At 33.3% G+C, this 19,149-nt stretch overlaps 1 protein-coding gene across 1 annotated transcript in view; it reads left to right on the forward strand.

Annotated features, from left to right (window-relative positions):
- arhgap10 (Rho GTPase activating protein 10) overlaps nucleotides 1-19,149 on the forward strand; it is an 88,070-nt gene that overhangs the window by 31,005 nt on the left and 37,916 nt on the right. The window contains exons 4-14 of the mRNA XM_073841757.1: nucleotides 2,120-2,191; nucleotides 2,364-2,465; nucleotides 5,806-5,916; nucleotides 8,179-8,283; nucleotides 9,247-9,376; nucleotides 9,463-9,569; nucleotides 9,674-9,768; nucleotides 12,277-12,358; nucleotides 14,367-14,406; nucleotides 14,544-14,612; nucleotides 14,896-14,970. Coding sequence (XP_073697858.1) covers nucleotides 2,120-2,191; nucleotides 2,364-2,465; nucleotides 5,806-5,916; nucleotides 8,179-8,283; nucleotides 9,247-9,376; nucleotides 9,463-9,569; nucleotides 9,674-9,768; nucleotides 12,277-12,358; nucleotides 14,367-14,406; nucleotides 14,544-14,612; nucleotides 14,896-14,970 — 988 coding nt within the window. The remainder of the gene's footprint in view (nucleotides 1-2,119; nucleotides 2,192-2,363; nucleotides 2,466-5,805; nucleotides 5,917-8,178; nucleotides 8,284-9,246; nucleotides 9,377-9,462; nucleotides 9,570-9,673; nucleotides 9,769-12,276; nucleotides 12,359-14,366; nucleotides 14,407-14,543; nucleotides 14,613-14,895; nucleotides 14,971-19,149) is intronic.

Below are 19,149 nucleotides of genomic sequence, written 5' to 3' on the forward strand. Positions count from 1 at the left end.
ATCAGGCGCTCATCTCCTGTTTCCAAAATGCATCACAAACTGCTTGACAATTGCATTTACAAAATAATTACCTATACAACTTGTGTAACCAAGTACTTCTGCGCAAAAGGCTGCACGACGTGCGCATTGCCGTTAAATACACAGACGTGCACGGCATGGATTTTCTGCGTGCATTGTCTTCGATTAAACTGCGTTGCTTTTAGAAGTGTCAATTCAGTTGTTGCATATAGTTTAATGTCTTTATTTCGGGATTAACAAAGTAAATTATAACTCACGTGCCCCAGTAAAAGGTCTAGCAACGCACCTGCCCTGAAGCGGCTTCTAGCTGCATCCATGTTTGCATGTCTCATTTGATGTGGTAATTTCACAGAAGTTGAAGACTCGTTCTCGCCCCCTACAGTGCAATTCGACTAGGTATACGTCATCCGCGCTAAAATATCAAGGTGAAAGTCATCATATCTTGCGTAGTTTAGACCCTGCTCCCAACCCAACTTTGAGAATAGATTAACGGCGATATTTTTTTTATCGCCCGATAAGAGTCTCACGTTAACACAGCACGTTAACGCCGATAACGGCCCACCACTAATATATATATATATATATATATATATTTTAGTCATTTGCACTTTGAATATTGAAAGAGTAGCCTACTTTGATCATGCCTGCATTTATTGTCTACACGACTAAGAAAGAAGTGTTGTTTATTTTTTATTTTTTTTTAACTCTTTAACTTTAACCTCTTTAAATGGCTGTACCTATAATAGAGAAAATAAACATCTTGTTCATGTACTCATATTTTCATTCATTCTTGTCCCTTGCTTAAGACGTAAAATAAATATATAAAAAAGGCTTTCAGAATCAGCCCATTTGCTTGTAAAACATCTGCATTCAGAATTGACCATGAAGAATCAAGAAATTAGGTGCTCCTAAAATTTTTTGGTGCTCCTAACTTTTTGAAGTTGGGAGCACCAGTGCTACCAAGTAAAAAAGTTAATTTCGAGCCCTGAGCCCTATTAAAGATTAGGTCGACATTTGAATTAAATGTTTAGTCAATATTAAACAAGGATTACATTGCACAGTAAAGTGTAAAAACAATCATCTTTTTGAAATCGCGAGCGTATAAACGGCGTATTTTCAAACATATGGATCTATTCTCCTGTGTTTGCATAGGTTTATAAATGATTTACCTTACAAATCTAAGGAAATGGCGCATGTTTCGTTCTCAGCTGAATGTTATAATAAACCCAGACTCACAGCAATAAGCAGAGATGGAGTTTGAGATGCTCTATTATGATTTTGAACTGTTTTTTAACATTTTGTGCAGCCTTCAGATATGTGACCCTGGACCACAAAACCAGTCTTAAGTCGCTATATTTGTAGCAATAGCCAAAAATGTATTGTATGGGTCAAAATTATTGATTTTTCTTTTACGACAAAAATCATTAGGAAATTAAGTAAAGATCATGTTACATTAAGATTTTTTGTAAAATTTCTACTGTAAACCTATCAAAATGTAATTTTTTGATTAGTTATATGCATTGCTAAGAACTTAATTTGGACAACTTTAAAGGTGATTTTCTCAGTATTTAGATTTTTTTTTGCACCCTTATATTCCAGATTTTCAAATAGATGTATCTCGACCAAATATTGTCCTATCCTAACAAACTATACATCAATAGAAAGCTTATTTATTTAGCTTCCATATAATGTGTATATATATTTGTAAAATTTAACCTTATGACTGGTTTTGTGGTCCAGGGTCACATATGGTCTAACAATGTGTTTCATGGATTTTCTATTTTGCCGGTTACTCAACACAAGCAAATTGCAGTCAGGGATTTTTTTTTAAATTGTGTACTCGAATTGAATCGATGAATCATGACCGCCCTAATTGAAGTATATTCAATTAGGTCTAGGGAATACATTTAAAACGTCAGGCTGCTAAAATAAACCGTTTTGCCTCGGGTAATGAAATGGTGACACCTTTATTGGCATTTACAGTTAAAACCTAGAATGTGTTTGTGCAAGTTTTGATTAAAGAAAAACATCCCGTTACTGGTAATGTTTGCTAAAAATAAATGAAATGATATCCTATATCCAACCTATTTTCTTTTCACAGATGAGAAACATCACAGAGACACTGATGAAGCCTTTAGAAAAGTTTCGGAAAGAGCATCTCGGCTCCGCAAAGGTAAAAGCATAGCTCTTTCTGTCATCTCTCACATTTAGGATATTTGCATTGATTTGAAAGATACGGAAAACTGTACATTTATTGAAACCAGTTATGTATTTAAAACTTGCTTCTTGTGACGTGTTAAAAATAGTAAGTTCCTCCGTTGCATATGTTCTCATGCTATCTTTAGGCAGAGAGAAAGAGGTACGAGAAGGAAACAGAGAAGTACTACAGCTCACTAGAGAAACTTTTGAACATGTCAGCAAAGAAGAAAGAGCCACAATTACAGGAGGTACTTCACATTTCATTCTTCCCACACACAAGATGAATATGTAATGCAAACTAATTTTAGTTATGGTACTTTCCTTCTGTATCTCAGAAAAAAAAATCTACTTAATACAATGGTTTGCTATATTCTTTACTTTGAGGTTATTTTTTGCATTGGGTATTTAAAGTCTGTTGTTATTTCTACCATATTATATTATATATAGCTAAACAACTCACCCAAGTCCTTTCTAAGCCTGGGAAAGTGAACGAGTGCAGTGTAATATCTTGCTTAAATTTTTGATCAAGCAGTGTGGGGGCAACATAACCTTTTATGGCATGCAAATCATGCCTATATTGTATACGATGGGCATAAATAGCAGTAGCGACTGTTGATATTTTTATGGTGGGCCATTATGTTACTGCAGACTGTATGACGTGTGTGTGTTTGGGTCAAGGCCAGTGGTTTTAGCATTTAGAGTCAGACTGGTGTGTATGATTCTTAGAAATGCTGAAGAACCCCAGGGACTGCTAAGACATTTACACGTTAAGGAATGAGCATTTTGGTCATTCTGTCTAATCAAGTATGCAACAAATTGTTCACACAGCACTTTTAGATGCTTTTTTCATTTAATTTTTAAATTTTATTTTATTATTTATTGTTAATGCTGTCTCTCTCCACCGTACATCCAGCTTAATGATAATAAACAAAACAGTGCATCTGACCATTTATAAACATTTATTTTATTTTATTATTTTATTTTATTTCATTTTTATGTTTTATTTTACTTTGCTCTATTTTTTTTTTCTGATTAATGCGTTCTCTCTCCACAGTACAATCCAGACTGTTTACACTGTTTAATGCATGAGCTTAATGATAATAAACAAACCTGCATCTGACAGTTTCTAAAAATGTATTATTTTATTTATTTTTATTTTATGCCATCTCACTTCACAGTAGTCTCTCCCACCTGTTCTACATTTACAACAGTGCATCTGACAGTTTATAACATTTTTATTTTATTTATTATTTCAATTTATATTTTATTTTCAGTGTATTCCTTTTATTTTATTTCATTTCATTGTATTTAATTTTTTTATTTTATTTTATTATTTTATTATTTATTATTAATGCTGTCTTTCTCCAAAGTACATCCAGCTTAATGATAATAAACAACAGCACATCTGCCAGTTTATAAACTTTTATTTTAATTTATTATTTTATTGTTTGTTTAATTTAATTTAATTTTATTTTATTTTATTTTATTTTTTGTTTCATTTTACTTTGTTGTGTTTTTTTTTTTTTTTATCTTATAAATGCGTTCTTTCTCCACAGTACAATCCATCTGTTTATAAAAATGTATTTTATTTTATTTTATGTGCTCTCACTCCACAGTTTAATTACACAATTTAATTTTTTTTATATTTAATTTAATTTAATTTTTTATTTTAATTTTCATTAAATTTTTCAGTTTATTTATTTTATTTTATTTCATTTCATTGTATTTATTTTTTTATTTAATTTCTTTATTTATTTTTAATGCTGTCTTTCTCCACAGTACATCCAGCTTAAAGATAATAAACAACAGCGCATCTGACAGTTTATAAACTTTTATTTATTTTATTATTTTTATGTTTTATTTTATTTTAGTTTTCATTTTATTTTATTTTAGTTTTTGTTTTATTTCACTTTGTTCTATTTTATTTTATTTTATTGTATTTTATTTATTTATTTTTTATTTTTTTTATCTTATAAATGCCTTCTCAGTACAATCCGGAAAAGGCACACAGTTTAATGCATGAGCTTAATGATAATAAAAAAAAACTGTGTATCTGATGTTTTTTTTTTGTTTGTTTGTTTGTTTGTTTGTTTTTTTTATTATATTATATTTCATTTCATTTTATTTTTATTTTTTATTTTTTTATTTAAATTGTTTCAATATATTTCATTTTATTTTATTTTATTTTTTATTTATTGTTAATCCTGTCTTACTCCACAGTACATCCAGCTTAATGATAATAAACAACAGCACATCTGACAGTTTATAAACTTTTATTTATTTTATTATTTTTAGTTTTTGTTTTATTTCACTTTGTTCTATTTTATTTTATTTTATTATTATTTTTTATTTATCTTATAAATGCGTTCTCAGTACAATCCGGAAAAGGCACACTGTTTAATGCATGGGCTTAGTAATTAAAAAAAAAAAAAAAAAAACTGTTATAATAATTGTTAACCATCAATTAACATAATTGATGGTTTATAAAAGTGTATTTTATTTTATTATTTCATTTTATTTTATTTTATGTTATTTATTTATTTATTTTTTACAGCATATTATAATGCTGTCTTTCTCCACAGTAGTCTCTCCCACCTGTCCGACATTTGCAATCCAGAAAAGGCACGCTGTTTAATGCATGAACTTAATGATAATAAACAAAACAGTGCATCTGGCAGTTTATAAAAAAATCAGATGATTATATTTCATATAAATAATGTTATATTAGGAACTCATTTCCAAACACCATTTGGAATAAACTTTTGGCATCCAAAAGTTTCTCTTGTTTACAAGAAACTGTGGTTATCAAGATGTCAGCTGCTTAAATTCAAGAGTTATTCCTGTCTTCCATACACATCAGAATGCTCAAAACAGAACAACAGCTTAAGGAATTCATTCCCACATTTAAATGTTTTCATTTAAGTTTTTTGGGAAAGCTTTGAGATTTCATAGCTAAATTACACTCTTAAAAATAAAGGTGCTTTAAAAGATTCTCCAAGCAGTGCTATAGAAGAACCATTTTTGGTTCAACAAAAAACCATTTAGTTAAAGGTTCTTTAAAGAACCATCTCTTTCTTATGTTTTTTTCCAATCTGAAGAACCTTCTTTTGCCACAAAGAATTTTTTTGTGAAACAGAAAGGTTCTTCAGATGTTTAAGGTTCTTTATGGAACTATTTAGAGGTTCTTCTATGGCATTGTGAAGCACCTTTATTTTTAAGAGTGTACTGTTTTTTTATGATGGAGGTCACCAAGAAATGTCGCTAAGAGACATCAGTGTGTTACACTGTATTTGCACACCTAATAATTATATTACAGTAGTTAGTGTTTAGAAATGCTTACACGCAGACAAAACTTTACACAATTACGTCATCCGAGTTGTTTCTTGGTTTTCAAATATTCCATTTTCAGAATAACACACAGTCAGGTAAAAACAGAAAGAAATACAGACAGCTTTTTGTAAAACCCATTTCTCCACCTGTGTATCCAAAGTCATTTCTAATTTATGTATGGAATGATTTCTCTCCCTGTTTTCTTCAACCTTTTCATCTGAAATGTTATGGTACTTTTTTATTCTGTCTGTCTTTCAGGCTGACATGTCGGTGGAAGCGATGAGACAGCACTTTCAGGAGTCATCTCTGGAGTATGTTTGCAAGCTGCAGGAGATACAGGAGAGGAAGAAGTTTGAGTGTGTTGAGCCTGTGAGTGCGCGACCTTTTGTCCAGATTGTCATTCAACTCGATTTATTTCAACATTGTTTGCTATCTTGTTTGCCTGTCGACAGCATCTGATACGCTGTCACTTATCACAAAAAAAGAAACAAAACAGGTTTGCTGAAATTCACTCTGAATGCTGCGAGGTGATTGTACAGCACCAGAATAAACGTTACAAATATACGTTGCTGTGTATACATACACTGTTTCATAAGTATTGCCATAACACTTCAAGCTGTTGTGTGTAATTTCTCCACCACTAGCAGCACCAAACAGAATAGTACAAATAAGGGCTATGTTTGGGATGAAATAATACTATTTCTTTGGCATGTTGTTGGCAAATATCATACAAAACTGAATTAAAAGTAAAAATCTCTACTTATAAAATTATAACTGGACAGTTGTTGTAAAAATGTTTTGTAAAGAAGTTTTTTTCTGCTTATTAAGGCTGTTTATGTGATTTAAAAATACAGAGAAAAAAAAAACAGTAGTATTGTGAAATATTATTGCAATTTAAAATAGTGGTTTTCTGTTTTTTAAAAAGATGCAAAGTAAAATTTTCTGCATTATTACTCCAGTCTTCAGTGTCAAATGATTCTTCAGAAATCATTCTAATATGCAGGTTTTTTTTAGCAATGTTGGAAACATTTTGCTGCTTAACATTGTGCTGCTTAATATTTAATAGTACCTGTGATACTTTATTCAGGATTCTTTGACTAAAATGTTAAAAAGAACAGCATGTATTTCAAAATTAACTACGGTTTAAAGTTTGGGGTCATTCAGTTTATTCTTTCTTTCTTTATTTAAAAAAATTAATACTTTTATTCAGCAAGTGTTAAATTGATTTTTTTTTTTAAAGTTATATTGAAGACTTGTGTTGTTAGAAAATAAATGCTGTTCTTTTTAACTTTTTATTGATCAACAATCCTGAAAAAAGTATCACAGGTTTCAAAAAATATTAAGGAGTTATTAAGTTTTCAACATTGATCATAATTAGCATATTGGAATAATTTCTGAAGAATTGTGACACCGAAGATTGGAGTAATGGCTGATGAAAATGCAGCTTTGCATCACAGAAATAAATTCTATTTTAAAGAATAGTCAAGTAGGAAACTGTTATTTTAAATTGCAATAATATTTAATAATATTACTTTTTTTCTGTATTTTCTGTAACTTTGAGCATAAGAAAGAAACTTACTGATCCCAAACTTTTGAACAGCAGTGTATATACAGATAAGTTAAATCATAACACCAAGGTTGCATTTATTTAATTGCAAATACTGTAATATTGTGAAATATTATCACAATTAAAATTCCTGTGAATTTAATATTATTGAGACAGCAAAGCTGAGTTTACAGCAGCCATTCCTCCAGGCTTCAGTGTCACGTGATCCTTCAGAAATCTTTTTAGTATTACAGCAATTGTGTTTTTTTTTTTTTTTTTTGAAACCATTAATTATTTTTTTAGGCTTATTTGATAAATATAAAGAACAACATTCGTATGAAACAGAAGCTTTGGTAACACTTTACTTAAAGCCTTAATATATAATGCATGATAAAAGTTTTTTTTTTATCATGTTTTAATGCATTAATTATGTGATCTCTTGCATTATAATACTTGTCGGTACACCTTTAAAAAGTATAATGCATTAAAACACATAAAAAACAAACTTATAAATATTATAATGCATTTTTAAATTTGGTTACAGTTATCTATATAAGATATAATGCATTATGATGTACACTTTAGTGTTAACTGTAACTGTTAACTGTAGTGTAGCATTTCTTATATCAAATAATCAAAGTAGAATTGAAGTAGTGAATAAAAAAGTAGAATGTTTAGTGAGCTGGGAGTGCAGCATGGTTACATTCGGTACAGTTACCACACACAAGAGCCTTGTATAAATATTGGTGTGTCTAAGGCGTTTACAAGTGGGGCGAGTATTCTTACTAATTGACTCACATTGTGGGCACACAGTTTGATGAATTGCATAAGCATATTAGTATCCTTTAAATGGAATCGTAATGTTTTAGCAAAGCAAATATTTAACTGATTACTTCCACTGTTCCATATTATGAACACCTGTATGACTTTTTACTTGAAAATGTGTCTTTTGCTTTAAATTTGATATCGCTTGGGTTTTTTTGACATGTGGATTGATTATATAAACTCAAGAATGTCTGTCTTGTTGTGTTGTCCTTTTTTTTTTCTCTCTCTCTAATTCCCTTCTTCCACTCTCTCTTGTACAGATGCTGGCATTCTTTCAGACTGTATTTACTTTCTATCATCAGGGATATGAGTTGGCCAAAGACTTTGACCATTATAAAAAGGCCCTTCAAATCAATATTCAAAATGTAAGTAAAAATGTAATAATGTTTTCGACTTTATTACAAAACTTTAGATCTATGTTTAAATGATTGATGCAATATACGCTGCCGTTCAACAGTTTGGGATCAGTGAGATTTGTAATGTTTTTAAAGAAGTGTTTTCTGATCATAAAGGCTGTTTATTTGATTAAATATACAGAAAAAAAAACTGTTATATTGTAAAATATAATAGCAATTTAAAATAGTGGTTTTCTATTTGAATATACACTATATTGGGAAACCCCGTTGTAATGAACAGGTTTGACTGCTGTAGTAATTTCCATGGATACAAATCCTAATGTTCAAGCATAATGATATTCTAGGGGATTGTGTTCTTCTATTTTTACAGCAACAGCTTTGACAGGACCTTTTCTATTCAGTGTTTATTCCATTTGATTTCAACATTTTTCGTTGCATATATCCATCAAATATCAAATATTTGTTTGCCAAGTATATTGAACAGCTATAAACACTTTTAGAGTGATTCACCAAGACTTATCCATCTTCAGTCAGCTTCTTCTGGTTAACACTATTGGCTTACAGAGTGACATGGAAAGAGAGTTACTGAGACAGGATACAGCAGCGTTTTGAGAGGGCCAAGGCTTCCAAGGGAAACTTAAAGGCCTTTGTTTGCATTGACCTTCCATTGTTTAACTTCTAAGCCGGACGTTTGAGAGCCGACTTCCCTCCCCTGTCCTATTTGATTGGACCACGTCACTGTCCTTACTGGTGTTTTGTTTTTAATCAGTTATAAATCAAGTGTGATGGTCAGAGTTCTGAGGATGTATACTTTGAAAACATGGGTCTTAGAGTAGCACGATTAAGCATGATGGCATCTGGGAAGTTACTCATTGTGTAATAAGCCATCTCAGTGAATTCCCAGTTCCCTCACAGAAACTGTAAAACATCATTTTGAATTTTATTATTTTATGTTTGTGCTTCTGCTTCCAGACACGGAGTCGTTTTGAGGGCACACGCTCTGAGGTGTACGAGTTAATGAAGAGAATCAAAGAATCGCCACAGGAATACAGACAAACCAGCCCCATCAGCAGTGAAGGCTATCTTTATGTACAGGAGAGACGTATGCAAGACAAATTTGCCTGTTATCCTTTACTAACTGTCCTGTCAAGCTTGTTGCATTGCTAATAGTTATTGCTGTTTCCACAGGACCTCCTCCTTTTGGATCCAGCTGGGTGAAACGCTATTGCACGTTTGTCAAAGAACAGAAAATTCTACACATGAAGACATTTGACCAGAGATCAGGCGGGAAGCTGGTAAATTGTCATCACACTTGACACATTAGTCATGATAATGGCATGGCTCATAATATATGTATAGCTGATCTGCTGTTCACAGAAAATATTCTCTATCCATTCAGGGTGAGATGGAATCTGTTACAATCAAGTCCTGTATCCGCAAAACCACAGACACTCTTGACAGGAGGTTCTGCCTAGACATAGAGGTCACAGATCGGTATGTTGGACATCCACTTTTGATGGTAACAGTGAATAAATGATGCATTTCTCATTTACAAGAAATCAGGTCATTTAAAGATTATTAACACACTACCTTAACCCTTAAAAATCGTTTTCCCAGTCAAAAATTACCGGCCTTTCAAAAATGTCCTGCGAATCACGCATTATGCTATAGTATCTTCAAATTTTGGACTTTTTGGAATCTTTCTGTCTGAGGTTCATAAGCTCAGATCAATGAGGCCTACAATCAGTTATTAATAAGTTAACTGTCAAGTACAATAGTTATACATTTTCTGAGCAAAGTCAGTAAGTTTTAGTCCAATATGATAACATTAACCAGCATTTTCATAAAAACCCTTTCTGGTCAAAATGTATGTGACCCTGGGCCACAAAACCAGTCTTAAGTCGCTGGGGTATATTTGTAGAATAGCCAACAATACATTGTATAGGTCAAAAATAGATTTTTCTTTTATGCCAAAAATCATTAGGATAATAAGTAAAGATCATACAGATATTTAGTAAATTTTCTACTGTAAATAAATCAAAACTTAATTTTTGATTAGTAATAAGCATTGCTAAGAACTTCATTTGGACAACTTTAAAGGCTATTTTCTCAATATTTAGATTTTTTGCACCCTCAGATTCTAGATTTTCAAATAGTTGTATCTCGGCAAAATATTGTCCTATCATAATAAACCATGCATCAATGGAAAGCTTATTTATCCAGCTTTCAGCTTTCACAACTGACCTTATGACTGGTTTCGTGGTAGGGCTGCTCGATTATGGCAAAATCATAATCACAATTATTTTGGTCAATATTGTTATCACGATTATTTAACACGATTATGACTGGGTCCAAAACTTTATATTAGTGATTAATTTAGAGATAGCAATACAACAGAAAAAAAGATACAAATGAAAAAACAAAACAAAACAGAAACAGCCTACTACAGAAATTGAATGTAATTATTTGAATGTAAATTAAAACAGCGTCTTCACTGTAAGAATTAAACATGCTTTGTTTCTTATTAAAACTACAAAAGCTCTTCATTCAAGAGCAGTGAGTGATTTTTTTTCTTTGTATTTTTACGTTTTATTAATATTAAGCACAGAGACGGCAGAACGAAAGTTATTTGTTGCCACTTTAAGAGCCACACGGATCCAATATACTGTTACACATGTATTTTCATTCTCAACTGTTTATGAACATTTAAGACTTAAATGGGCAAGGGTTTACATAAATAATCACCAAGCGCCTCATTTTAAAATATATTCTTGCGTGTATTTGACCGTTTAGGCGTGCACCTAGAGTTAAAAGATAACTTAAAGAGTTAAAAGATGTCCGTGTTCTGCTCCATCTCTGAGTGCATACACAAAACAGCACAAGTTCTCTTTCTCGCTTTTAAAAACACAACATCAAAGAAACATTAATAAATCAAACACGTCTTGTTTTATGAAAGTCACATTATAGGATTTTGCTGATTTGCATGTGAAATTAGGCTTTTATGGAGGAGCGAAAGCACACCACTGGAAAGGGGCGGAATGGGGTGCAATAACCGTTTCATCTTGATTACTGTATTTTCATGATCGTTTCAAGCTGAAACCTCTATTTTGATTATTTGCACAGCCCTATTTTGTGGTCCAGGATGACATATGAGAGTTTAAAAAATCATGTTTTAGCAACTCTGACTCACCTGTAAACTGGTGTTCTTCAAGTAGTTTTTTGCTTAACAAAGGAAGCAAATCACGCATAAATATTTCTTTATGACTGTTATGAGTTAAGAATTTAACTTACGATCATAATAAACAAGAAAGGACTCTTGATCTGCAAATCCCTCTGAAACTACTGGGTTTAACATTTAACATTAACAAATGACATGCACTGGCACTGTGTCTCGTACGTCAGAGGATAAGGAAAATCAAAATATTTTGATCATCCAGGATACAACAAGGGCCCTCGTTAATCAAAGCCAAAGCTAACCTGGGCAGAGTTTATGAGCAATGTTAATTATGTTCATCATTAATTATGTTCTGCTTAGTGGAATCTTTTCAATGGCACTTCAGCACATCAGAATGTTTCCAAATTAGGAGGTGAATCAATCTCAATGTGAAAATGCCTTTGACTTCCATAATTCAAAGTAAAACATTTGAAAATATAGGCTGGGATGTGAATTTATCCATTTGGAATTGATTAAACAGTTAATAAAAAGTTTATAGGCATCCTATGTATGTCTATGTATATGTATATGCATGTGTAATTTACTCCTTTTAGAGGCTTTCTAATTCTATTATTAACTCACACCTCAAAACACAGGCCCCTAATATGGCACTGTCTCATGCAAAGGCATAACCTTATAATAATGGAAAGACACAATACTGTTATGACATGTTGATACAACAGTTGCGAAGATGTTAAAAAACAGATCTGCAATAAAAAAAGTACATAAGTTGAGTTTTGATTTCACGCAACAGCAGGCTAAGTTTGTGCGGTTGTTTGTTTTTCTAGACCGAGCACAGTGCTGACGGTCCAGGCACTTTCAGAGGATGACCACAGATTCTGGATGCATGCGATGGGAGGAAAGGAGCCAGTGCGTCAATCCCTCACTTTTACTTCCAGCAGCTACACTGCCGTTCAAAAGTTTGGGATCAGTAAGATTTTTAATGTTTTTAAAGAAATCTTTTATGCTCATCAAGGCTGTGTTTATTTGATCAAAAATACCAAAAAATGTTATGATGTAAAATAATGTTTTTTTTCTATTTTAATATACATTAAAATCTAATTTATTCCTGTGGTCAGTGCTGAATTTTCAGCATTATTACTCCAATATTCAGTGTCACATGATCCTTCAAAAACTATTCTAAAATGGTGATTTATTATCAGTGCTGGAAACAGTTCTTTGATGAAACAGGATTCCTCGATGAATAAAATGTTAAAACGAATAACATTTGTTTAAAATAGAAATCGTATGTAACAATATATTATACACTATTGTTTAAAAGTTTTTTTTTTTAAAGAAATTAATACTTTTATTCAGCAAGGATTTGTTAAATTGATAACAAAATATTTGGCAGCACAACCGTTACCAACATTGATAATTCTAATCATAAATCAGCATAGTAGAATGATTTCTGAAGAATCATATAACTCTTAAGACTGGAGTAATGATGCTGAAAATTCATATTTGCATCACAGGAATAAATTATATTTTAAAAGTATGTTAAAATTAAAGCAATTATTTTATATTGTAAAAACATTTTCTGTACTTTAAATTAAATAAATGCAGCCTTAATGAGAATAAGAGAGTTCTTTAAAATTACAAGTCTTACTGATCCCAAACTTTTGAACGGCAGTTCAATTAGAACAATTCTCTGATTCCCAGTTGACAAAACCTGAATGACTATTGGAAAAATAGTTTTTAATATAACTTAGAGCTACAACCCTGCTCAAAAGTTTGCGGTCAGTGTGATTTCTTTAAAAAAAAATTTTTTTAGTTTTTATAGAAGAAAATCCTTTTATGTAACAAGCATTAAAAATAATCAAAAGTGACAGTAAAAACTATTACTCTGTAAAAAACATAATAAAAATAAATGCTTGATAAATAAAGTTTAAAAGAAAAACATTTATTTGGAAGTTTTTTTAATATTATTGTTATTATTATTATTATTATTTTAGAGCATATTAGATTAGTGGTTTTTGAAGGATCGTGTGACACTGAAGACTAGAGTAATAGCTGCGGAAAATTCATCTTTGCATCACAGGAATCAATTATATTTTAAAGTATATTCAAATAGAAACCATTATTTTATATTGTAATAACATTTTCTGTATTTTTAATTAAACAAATGCAGCCTTAATGAGAATAAGAGAGTTCTTTAAAATTACAAGTCTTTCTGATCCCAAACTTTTGAACAGCAGTATATATTCAATTAGAACAATTCTCTGATTCTCAGTTGACAAAACCTTAATAGCTTTTGGAAAAATAGCTATTAAAATGTCTTAGAGCTACACTACCCCTCAAAAGTTTGCGGTCAGCGTTTTTTTTTTATTTATTTTTTATAGAATTAAGCATAAAAAATAATCAAAAATGACAGTAAAAACTATTACATTGTTTACACAAATGTATTAAAAACATTCAAATAAATGTTTTTTTTTTTTACGTATCAAACTTATCAATTTTTTTTTTTTTTTTTATTTATCAAGCATTTAAACAATTATTGTTATTATTATTTTTATAGCATATTAGATTAGTGGTTTTTGAAGGATCGTGTGACACTGAAGACTAGAGTAATAGATGCTGAAAATTCAGCTTTGCCTTGACAGGAATAAAGTACACTCAAAAATATAGTTACATAGAACATATTTATTTTAAACTGGAATAATATTTCACAATATCTCTTTGTTTTGATGAGCATAAGAGACATAAATAAATTAAAAATACCTTACTGACTTCAAACTTTTGAACAGTAGTGTATACTTCAAAGCATTTAATGGCCATTGATAGCGTCTTGTTTGGTACATAAATTCTGTTCTGTTTGGTGTAGCGTGTTTAATGCTGGTCTGGTTTGTGTTTTCTGATGTTTATCTCTCACACACAGATGCAGTACCTCAACCGGACACATTCACGAGAAAGAGGAAGTCAGTGATCTCGACTTAATATCAGAGCTTAAAGTTTCCTTTAGTTGTAGTGCTTATGCACAAAATATTATTTTTATATTTGCATTTATGGCTGGTACATAAATTGTGGTATTTATGACATTTGCGTGTTTCCATAGTTGATGCCCAGTTGGATGACATGGGAATAAGCTTTGTGAAAAATTCCATAAATGCCATTGAAACCAGAGGTAACTCTCCATGATGTTTTAATATCTGAAAAATGCATCCGGCATGATTTATATTGTCTGTCCGAAATTAAATAGTTCACATAGTGCAGTAACAACTTCTAAACACTAGAGGGCAGAATGATCTAACAGTTTTTCTCAAACCAATCCAACAACCTGTTGTGTTTTCTTCAGGATAATACAAGAGAAGCTTTATTTGCCCGTGTTTAGTTTCCCAGATGAGCTGGGATGTGAATAGAGTGCCTAACTGCTATCACTAAACATGTTTTCTTATTTATTTTCACAGGTATTAATGATCAAGGACTATACAGAGTGGTCGGCGTCAGTTCAAAAGTACAGAAGCTTCTGAGTTTAATGATTGGTAAGTTGAGCCTTATTTGACTGCTCTGTAATTGTTCCTCAGATTTAGGTCATTTACTTTGAAGCCCTATAATTGTATCTAGAGCCAGTGTCCTGTTGAGTCTCATTGGCATTCAGACATTCATCTTGTCTGGTGTCTGTCTGTACGTCCCTTTGTCCTGTCCTTTAGGTGACACCTGACTCCATTACTGCAGGCAGGCAATCAGATTTCCGGACACTCACTCTCTCTCTCTGTCTCTCTCTCACTTTTCCTTGATCCTATTTCGCCTCTTCCGAAAACACAACACAGGCTGATCACCATCTCATGCTTTATTATCATCCTGTCCCATACTCAGCTTTCTTTCTTTCTTCCTTTCTGTCTTTCTTTCTTTCTTTCTTTCTTTCTTTCTTCCTGCAGTCGTAGCATGAGCTGGTATCTCTCTGCTCTGAATGCTAAACGCTGTGTCGAGTCGGCAGGCTGCCTGAGCCCCTGCTGCTACATGAACTCAGCCACTCTAGAGTCTAATAGCCATTAACACTCTATACGGATCCACTGTCCTCATCTGAGAACAGCCTGAGCCCTTGTAGTTGGCTCATGAACTTAAAACCTGCCAAATATCCAGAGCACAACCAACTATCTATCTCATTTTCAAATTCGGAGCACTCATTCACAGGCTCTGCAGTTGTTGGATTATATCCAGACATTCTCTTTAGTTAAAGTCTGTTCAGTTATTACATAATGAATTGTGTAAGTAAACCTTTATATCAGAATGATCCAAACTAAATTATATACGTTAAGTCAGTGCCACAGCGATATAATCATAGAGCTACATTAAAAGTCTGTATGCCGGTTTCAATTGCTATATTTGTTTTCTTGACAGATTTTTTCTCGCTAAAGTGGCTCAGGAGGATGAGCATACATTATGTTGTATTTAGATGTCAGTAGAATGCAAATTGAGTGTTGAGATGAAACCACAGAGTGCTAATAAGCTATCTGTATTGGAGCTGTGATTTGCTCACAACACTTGAGGACCTGTTGTGCTCACAGGGACAAGGACTCAGGTAGTTGTGTCATTTTTAATAAAGCAATAAGCCGTGAGAGGCCATGCGACTGTTGGCATTTATCAGTTATTAACAACATTTGCAAAACATGATTAGGCTTGTAATCATTTCTACTTTAAACAAAATAATCACAATCAAATTTATTAGAACACTAGTATTTTCACCAGCTAAAAATGGGATTAAGTCAGTTATTTCTATCTTTTGCTGTAGTGTTTAAGTAGGAAATACCTGATTACATTTCCAAACATTTATTTTGACATTAATTGTAATAATCCAGTAAGATTTTTGTTTGCACAAGGAGTCTGACAACAGCCTGTGCTCCACACACAGATCTGATCTCATCATCATCCAGTCTGTTGGGAATGACTTGAAGAAACAGAACAAACTGAGACAGAATAAATCCAGAAGAACTGTGACAATGTCTCCATGCTTCAAGAGACCTACCTGCAAAGCTACCTAAAAAAAACTATGCACAAGTGCGAAGGATTTAAATTGATTTAATTTAGGTAATAGAAGTTAATTGATAAATGAAATCTATGTATTACATTATTTTTGGCAGCATCCTCATTTTTTCAGCACAAGTGCCTAAAACTTTTAACAGTATTGAAGCTTTGCAGGTAGGTTTTATAAAGGGGTCATGGGATGCTCATTTTCCACAAGTTGATATGATTCTTTAGGGTCCTAATGAGAAATCTATAACATGCTTTGGTTAAAATTTCTCAATGGTAGTGTAAAAACTCTTTTTACCTTGTCAAAATCTGCCCTTTTTTGGAGCAAGCTATTCTGTTGCATGTCCATTCTGTAGCCTTTAAATGCTAATGAGCTCTGCTCGCCCCGCCCCTCTCTGCTGTTGGATGACGAGCCGTAATGTTTACTTTAGCCGTGTTTAGCTGCGAAGCTTGCTAACCAGCACATTATTAAGAAAGGCCATTTGCAAAGATGCATAAAAAACCCTTATACTCAGTTCTGCTGTGGGTAAAGGTGCATCACGAATAGGGTTGGGCATCGTTTTGATTTGAACGATTCTGATTCCGATTCCGATTCCGATTCTTCCTTTCGATTTCGGTTCTTTTCGATTCTCAATTCCAATTCTTTGTGGGCTGAGTCAAAACATGTCACAGGCTCATTTGATTTCACAGAGGATAATTTTATTTTGATTCAATATGAGTTTTAGTTTTAGGAGCTGCAGCCCATGTAGGAGAAAATTAGGAATGCCTCTGCACCAGCCCAAAAACAGATTTATATATGCAGAACTTGCACCCTGGTCTGGACTCTCTGTGCATGACGAGACAGTGGACCTGCGCAGCACGTCAAACAGGCTACACCCCTTAATTTGTACGTCATGCAGGCGTAGGTGTTTCGTTATATTCGTAGTGCATCCTCCCGTGCAAGATATCATTTTGTCACATGTTGCATGTAAAAACACAGGAAGAGCGCGCTCTCGCTGAACGCAATTTAGTCCATCGCTCTTTTACTTTGTGGATAGTAATTTTGAGTCGTTTGTTCCGCGGTTGTCCACAGCCTATCGTTAAACATGTCTATCGCATTTGTGGCACGGAAATTTTCGCGCAATCGTGCTGCTTGTATGAGGAGGTTTGCAAGGTACCAGCTGAAGTGCAGCAAGGACTTTGCAGCTTTGATTATGGACTATAAAAACGCTGATTACCTCGCAAAAACGCGACATTATGCGTCCTGTTCCGTGCTCCAGCACGGTTAGCACTCACACTGCATACTAACCGTGCCCGAGTCCAACTTTACCGTCCCACCTCTTCCAAGCGGGCCAGGGCCGGCTAAACGAGCCGCGCCCGGGCACGGCTCGGAGCACTCACACTAGTCAAACGAACCGCGCTTTGGTGGTCAAACGCACTTGAGCACGGTTCAAACTGCCTAGTGTGAGTACACCCTTAGTGTGAAATAAAGCCACACTTTTGAGCGCCGCTTACCGTGCTCCATAGCTGCAACTGAACAAGCGCGCGGCAAGCATTTCCAGAAATACGGTGGCCACAATGGAAACCAAAACTTGCGTGTTTGGAACCGATGATCGGAATCTAAAACAAATTTTATAAACGAATCCAATGGCATCGTTATTTTTTAAACGGTTCCAAGTTGGAACCGGTTCTCGATGCCCAACCCTAATCACGAATGATTTGCACGAACATAGACACATATGTAGATCGGGATCGGCGCTTTCCTTTTTAAAAAGGAAAGTAACGTTAATACTCTGCGTCTTCAGCGGCTCAGATGTCGGGAGTAAATGACAATTGCTATGTTTATTATTACATCCAACAACAGAACACCTCAATCGCTCAATCTGATCACCTCAGCTCGTTGAGGGCGGGTCTAAGGTAAGGCGCTCATGTCAATCAACTATCGTGGGAGCGGCCTCTATTGGTGTGTCATCACATAGCTGAGAATGACCCTATTTTAAAAAGGGGATATTCTAAGGATTAAAAAATACCACTGGGTGTATTTTTATTATTGTAGGGTGGTTGTGTACACAAGCTGCCAACGCACATTAATGTTCAAACAACATGTAAAAGTTTGTTTTGCATCCGATGACCCCTTTAAAGCATCTTGGAGACGTTGCCATCTTCTGGATTTAGTCTATCTCAGTTTGTTCTGTTTCTTCATGTCATTCCAGACAGACTGGATGATGGATGAGATCAGATCTTTGTGTGGAGCACTGGCTGTTGTCAGACTCCTTGTGCAAACACAAATCTCACTGGATTATTACAATTAATGGCAAAATGAATGTTTGTAAACGTAAATGTATATTTTCCACTGACACACCACAGCAAAAGATAGAAATAACTGACTTAAAACCATTTTTTTTAGCTTTAATACTAATGTTCTAATAATTATGGCCAGCACTGTATAATGTGTCACATTTAACTTTGCCTGCTTTTAGAGTGGCTTGCCACTAGCATGAATATAGAATATGAAATTAGCCAGAGGAAGTTAAGAAAAAAGTATTAGCATAGCCTCTGGAACTTGGGGAGGAAATAAAAAAGGTATGCTGCTTTAGGTTTCATTTTTAACACATTTAACAGCCAACATTAATGACAGAAATTAATACTTAATTACATAAGACTGCTGTTTAATTAATTTGAATACAATTGAAAAGAAAGATTCCAAACAA

The sequence above is a fragment of the Garra rufa genome, chromosome 6, assembly GCF_049309525.1.
Source record: "Garra rufa chromosome 6, GarRuf1.0, whole genome shotgun sequence".
Taxonomy (NCBI): Eukaryota; Metazoa; Chordata; class Actinopteri; order Cypriniformes; family Cyprinidae; genus Garra; species Garra rufa.